The following is a 6,478-nucleotide window of genomic DNA, read 5'->3' on the forward strand; positions in this document are numbered from 1 at the left end:
CTTTTACTCCCCGTCTAGCCACAAGCTATTTTGGCTGGGCCGCCGCACATCACCCCAGCCTGCCTTCCTTCCTACATCCACGCTTCCTCAACCACACTCACCAGCCAGTGTGGACCAGAGGAAGAGCCTGCTAAAGTCAGACTAAGGGTCTGCCTCCCCAGAACAATACCGGGGTCCAGAGAACGGGCTTTCGACCCCAAACTCCAGCCAGTTTTGTCTCAACATAACTTCTTTCTCCACTCCAAAGCTATGAGTAAACCCTCAGGTTTAGCGGGAAAGCCAGATGTGAACCACCCCCGGGTGATGCTAACAGACACCCAGGGGGCCTGCCCATCACGGTGGCCTCGGAGGGGGTCTCAGCACACAGGAAGGACGGTGGGCAGTTGCCCTGGCTAGGCTGAGAAGCCAGCTCAGAGCCTCTCCTGTGGTCAGCACCCAACGTCTTCCTCTCCTCCCTGCCTGTATGTCAACATGGCAGGGAGGACCACAATTACCTGCTCTCTTGAGGTTCCTAGAGAAACAAAACCCCAAACGTGATGCCACTATAACTTTATTTGTAGAAAAACAAAAGTACACGGGGCAGGGTCTTGACTTCAATCCAAGCCAGTGGTATAAATCTGCTCAACTCTGGCAGACACAGATCCCATCCCACCTTCCAGTTGTGCCCTGGCCTATTTATTTTGGTAAACATTGTTGACTGTCCCCTCCAGTCACAGGGAAGGAGCTGCAGTGTAATCGGATCCCAAGGAACTGACTTTGCCCAAGGTCACGGGTGAGTCACTGGGCTAATTTGTTTTGAATGCCCTGGCTCTTCCTGTCAGCCTGCCATTGCTCTCACCTGCTCTTCACCCAGACAGGCTCCCCCCGAGGGAAGGCGGGGAAGGCTGAGGTGGCCCTGACCAGCTCCCTCCCTCCTCCCTGGAGTCTCTGTGAGAGAGACGTACCTCCCACTGCGCTGACCCCTCTCGTCCATTCCTCCCACCTGCGCCGCCTCTCCAGTGACTTTCCAGCTTCCACACAGGTCTCTGACGCAGGCCCACAACAGGGCCCTCTAGTGCCCACTGGATCTTCCCACAGACTCCACTGGTCCCAGCCTGCCTCCGAGGACAGGCCCTGCAGGACCGGCCAGCATCGGCCTCCACCCCCGGAAGGCCGGAGGTTGTTGTCGACTGTGATTCACCTGGCCTCAGAGCCCACACTTCCTCATTCTCCGAAGATGCTTCCTGAGGCCGCTGCACCACTGCCCTTTGCTGGCAGGCAGGATCTGGGCTCCCTCTCCCTGGGGCCACTAAGCATATCACAGGATCTGACAAACTGTGTGAGCAGCAGGCCCCCTTGGGGGAACTGCAGACTTTGCAGAGAATCTTTTGAGCCAGGCTGCATTTGCTAAAGCTGCTGAGGCTCTGAGAATGACGGCAGGAGCTCCATGGCCAAACACTGAAATGAGGAGGGGCAAAAGCAAGGCTTTGGCTGGTCTGGCCTTAAACATAACTAGGGGGCTGGTGGGTGGTGTGGTGGTTAAGGTAGCTGGATAAATCTCACACGGCCGACGGAGTGGTTCAAGTCCTGGACCTGGAGGCTTGAAAATCACGCTGGGCACTTATGCTGCGTGCACAAAATCCCAAGAGGAGAACAGAAGAGAAGGGACTGTGGCAAGTGACTTCTCACTTTCCCTCTCTCTTTCTCTGAGGAAAACACTTGCCCTCGCTTTCCCCTGCCGCCCCCCACACAACTAAGAGAGGGAGGTGATAGGCCTGGGACACATTTCTGTCTAGAGGCAAACGAAACTGGTAGTGCGCTAAGGTGTGGCGGTAAGATAAGGAGTGGCGGGGTATAGACTCCGCGAGGTTGGAAGGGTTTTGGGGGTTAAGCGTCCCCGCCACTCGGATCAGCTGTGGGCCACTGAGCAAATTACCGTGCCTCCCTGCGCTGCCTGGTGGAGTATGCTGGTGACAGCACCAAGCAAATAAAGATGTCATTTAGAAGAAACGGAAAGCGGCATGGGGTGCGCCTAGCGAAACGCCAGCGCTCGGCACTTAGGCAGAGCTGAGAAACAGAAGGCTGCGTCCGAGGCTGCAGGCCTGCCCCACACCCTGTCACCTGCAGGGTCTGGCAGGGTCTGTTTCCTCTGGAAGCCTCTCTGTGTACCACATCTGAGCCCATTACACCACCCAGGTGCACATGCTTGCCAAAGGCGGGTTAAAATAAATTCCTGGTGCAGGTTCGCCTTTGTCCGTAGTGTCAGCTTCACACAGTACCACACGGACGCTGTGGCAGCTCTGCTCCCTCCTGAGTCGGGGCCTACCCCAGACTCTCAGGTCAGGAGGTCTGTTTAGGCCCTGAAGATCAGCACGATCAAACAAGATACCATTTGGCTGAAGAAAAGGGAGGGGTGTAGCAATCGGGGACCTCTCGATTCCCCATCTTCTGTGACAGCTCCCAAGGCACCAGTGTCAACTCTCCCATTAACAGGCACCACCAAGTATTCCACGGATTCTCAGTGGCCAAGGAGATGGCCACAGGCAAGCAGACAAGAACTGCATACGGGTTAAGATTCCCAGCCCGCCACAGTGGCACAGGTGGATTGCTGTGCAATACTAGAGCCATATCAGAAGGCCCAGGGTTCAGATCCTGGGTCACACTGAGCACACTGGGTGCATCTGCCATCCTGGCTGGCTGGAGGACTGGGGAGAGGACTGCAGTGTGGAAGACCCTGTGTGTGGGGGGTGGGCGACAGAGACGAGAGTCTCTTTCTCTCTCTCTCTCTTAAAGGAAATAAGTGGGTAAATTATGGGGGGAAATGATTTTTAAACCCACAAGCAGCCATAATATAAAAGTTAATACTTTTTTTTAAGGCTTTCATTATTTTTTTTAAAACACTTGGTTTCCCACTGCATCTAACAGCAAGAACAGTCCCTTTCCTCTGCCTACCTGCTTTTTTGTTGTTGTTTTGTTTTAAGACAGATTTTTTGCTATAGGATATGTCACTTGCAGAGAAACAGAGACAGAGAGACAGAAAGCAAGAAATCACCGCCCCCCTCCCCCCAGGGTGATGGTCATGCCATGCTGCAATCCCTTCTCCTTCATTCTCTCAGGATCCTGGGCATGCATGCACGTGCGCCCAGTGTGAGCTTTAAGGCACCAGGTCCAGGACTCAAACCGTGGTTGGCATCTGAGAGTCCAGTGCCTCAACCACCACGCCACCTCCTTGGCTCCAGGTTAATGCAATATGTTTTACAAAAGAAATACTCTAGCATGAATGATTTCTTCAACAGGGTAAACACTTGTGAACAAAGGAGAACTGGAGTGAAACAGTTCTTTATTTTTAACATGCCCCTGACAAACACGCACCCCAAAGTAGAATAATCATGAGGTTGTTCCTTGTAAAAGCTGAAGCAAAGCAGAATTGTCAAAACCCACAGATGAGAGGCCCAGCTGAGGGGATGCAAGCGTAGGGCGCCACTGTGAGGCTAAGCTGCATGGGAGGCCCGGGGTCGGGCACAGTGACACGCGTCTGTAATCCCACCCAATGGGGAGGCTGGGCAGGAGGCCATGGCATATCGAGACCCTGTCGGAAATCTCTCACTGTTTGCCCCCTTCACTCTCATAAAACAAAACACCGCGGATGAGACAGCATCATTTTATATGTGAGTCCACATTGTGAGGTAGCTCTACCACCCGGGCTGGGAAGGCTTGGGGAGATCACTGCTTATCTGAGTCACAGCCTCCCAGACGTCTGAAATAAGGGAACAGGATCAGATCATCTCTCACCCATCACACAAATTCTGAGGCCCTCCTCCACCCAGGAGGAGTTGAAAAGGAGGAACATCACCAAGTTCCTCCTAGTTTGTGGGTGATTCTGAACTGTGATGACACCAAATCACTACATGATCAATGGCAAAGGCCTAGATGGAGGGGCAGGAAGGAGGCAGCTGCAAAGGAGGCTTCCGGGCAGGGGAATTTGCTGAAGGGTAAACCATCCGGACTACCTCAAACTTGACGGCCTTTGTGCCACCGCTCCACGCTAGAGAAAAAGCCACGTTTCACAGGATCTCTGTCACACAACTTTGGTTTTAAAGAGCCCAGCCACCCAAGGGTGCATCAGGGCGATCTCTGGAAACCAACCAGAAGCCTGTTTTGTTCTCTACAAAATCACCTGGAAACGCTAAAATTTCAGAGAGAACCAAAACATTGAGAAAAGATGTGTTGGGCCCCAAGAATAAGGTTTTTCAGCCTAGCCCTGCACAGGTGGGTAACGGGCCAAAGCTCAGAGGGGAACTTGGACATCTTCTCCAATCCCAGCGCCTGAGTCCTCCAAGAAGCAACGTGCAGATACCTAAGTGGAAGTGCTTCTCATCCGCAGGGCAATAAACGTCTGGAAGGCATCGCAGCCAGAGTGGCAGAGGAGGAAATATGACCTTTAAGAATGGTTCGAGGAGGAACCAGCAGCTAGCATAATGGCTATGTCGCTGGATTCCCACGTAGTCGACCGCGGTTCACGTCCTGGACCCGGTGGCTTAAAACTCACGCCGGGCGCATGTGCGTGCGTGCCCAAGATCCCGAGAGGAGAATGGAGAAGAAGGGATTGCGGCGTGACCATCCCCCTGGGGGGTGATTTCTCGCTTTCTGTCTCTATGTCTCTCTCTGTCTGTCTGGCAAGTGCACGCGCCCTATAGCAAAAACCTCTCAAAAAAAAAAAAGAATGGTTCGAAGGACCTTCAGAGTGATGAACTGTGCTGTTATTAAGGGCTGTTTGGGGTTGACCCTCCATTTTTAGGACAAAAGCCTACCCTCCCTCCAGACAGCCTTTACCCTAACCACTGCAGGCAGAATTAAGCGGAATAAGCTCTGGGCCTCCGTAGGACAGGCCCTCTTGCAGGGCTTTGGCCTTCCCCTACATCTAGTAGGAAGAACAGTCCCTTTCCTCTGCCTACCTGGCTGAAAAGCGTAAAAAGTGAACTAAGCATTCATTCCTCAGTCAGGGATACTTGTCATGGGTCCAAGAGCCAAATTCCAATTATTTGACTGAGGGCAGCCATAGAACTAACTTCTGATTACCTAAAACGTCATAGGCCCACCTTTGCTCTAATAAAAATCCAATGATCATAGAATGCAAAAATATTTTCTTAGCCTAGCCATAGTAAGAGTTCCTTTGCCCCCATCAGTCCCTCTGCCCTAAAGGAGCTTTCCTGAATCTCACAAGTTCCCTAGAAGGGACAGCTAACTGTGCTACCAAGCACCGGTGTCTTCTCTCTGCAGAAGAGCGCCCTTCCGCAGGCACAATCCTAAAATAGCAGCAGTCCGGATTAGCATGGCTGTAAAGAGTAGGTGCCTAGCTGAATAACATCAGAATTAATGAGGGGCCGGACCCCAGACAGAGCCACCTGGTGGGCACCCACACCAGGCAGAAATGGAGCCCTTTCCTCCAACCAAATGCCTGACCCTGGTTATCTGCTTAGACCCCCGCCACATTCTACTCCCCGCCCAGGCCCTGAGGACCGCGCAGTGCCCTCACCTTTCAGCAGGTCCGGGTGCACGTAGCCCAGCACGTCCGAGACCCCCAGCTCCTGGCGGGAACAGGTGCCTCCATGGATGTGCAACCAGGCAGGCTCGGCAAGGGCAGTGCAGAGCGCCGTGATGGACAGGGCGCCCGGCAAGGCCGAGGCCAGGCTACGTTCCGGCTGCTTGGGCAGAGCGCTGCCTCCAGGGCTCCTCCGCCGGCGCCCGCCGGGCAGCCCTGCGCCTCCGGGGGCATACATGCCCAGGGCCGCCCGCCGTCGCTCTGCGGTCGCTACCGGGCCGCCGCCGACCTCCGCGGGGCGCGCAGAGCCTGCCTGTCCCAGGGAGGAGAGCGAGGCGGCAGGTGAGGCTGGCGCTGGGCTGTCAGGGCCAACAACCGAGGATGGGGGGTGGGATCTGGAGTGGACACCGGAGGGCTGCGGGGATTCGGGGGGGCGGGGACCGGGAACTGTGGAACCGGGTGCGGGATGAGAACCCGGAGAGGACCAGGGGCTAGCTGGGGTATGGCCAGACCAGGGTGGGAGTGGGGAACGGAGGCACTGGGACTCGGCTGCTGGCGCAGGAGACTTGGACTCCGGGTCTCGGTCAGAAGGTGCCGAGGGCGGAGGACCCGGCTGGGCCGCGGAGATCGGGAACCGGGGATCTGGGACCAGCGCTCCGGGGTGCGACCTATGCGGAGAAAGGACCCTCTCCACGCCACCCCCTGGTCCTCACCGGTCAGCAGGCCTCAGGGCTGGGATGGCACCGCTCCGCCCGGGCACGGGCTTCTCAGCTGTACGGGGCCGAGAGATCCCAGGCCCCAATCCCGCAACGCCCGGACCGACCCGGGCCCGATGCACTTCCGGCTTCCTCCTCCTCCTCTGCCTCCGCCTCCTCCGGCTCCCCGCCCCGCAGCCGCGCGCGTCACAGGCCGGGCGCGCCGCCGCTCCCGCCCACGGCGTCACGGCACTGCGACGTA

General features: G+C 55.9%; 1 protein-coding gene across 3 annotated transcripts in view; it reads right to left on the bottom strand.

Moving 5' to 3' along the window:
* TMEM127 (transmembrane protein 127) overlaps window positions 1–6,399 on the bottom strand; it is an 11,845-nt gene extending 5,446 nt beyond the window's left edge. The window contains exons 1-2 of one of the 3 annotated variants that reach the window (XM_006166552.3): window positions 6,235–6,399; window positions 5,516–5,834 (exon numbers count right to left, since the gene is read on the bottom strand). In XM_006166552.3, the coding sequence (XP_006166614.1) occupies window positions 5,516–5,759 (244 nt within the window). In that variant the 5' untranslated portion in view covers window positions 5,760–5,834; window positions 6,235–6,399. Of the gene's footprint in view, window positions 1–5,515; window positions 5,859–6,234 lie in introns of those variants that run through there. The other 2 variants (XM_027767461.1, XM_027767460.1) reach the window with 2 other exon arrangements.
* Window positions 6,400–6,478: the final 79 nt, after the last annotated feature.

The sequence above is a fragment of the Tupaia chinensis genome, unplaced genomic scaffold, assembly GCF_000334495.1.
Source record: "Tupaia chinensis unplaced genomic scaffold, TupChi_1.0 Scaffold144276_1, whole genome shotgun sequence".
Taxonomy (NCBI): domain Eukaryota; kingdom Metazoa; phylum Chordata; class Mammalia; order Scandentia; family Tupaiidae; genus Tupaia; species Tupaia belangeri.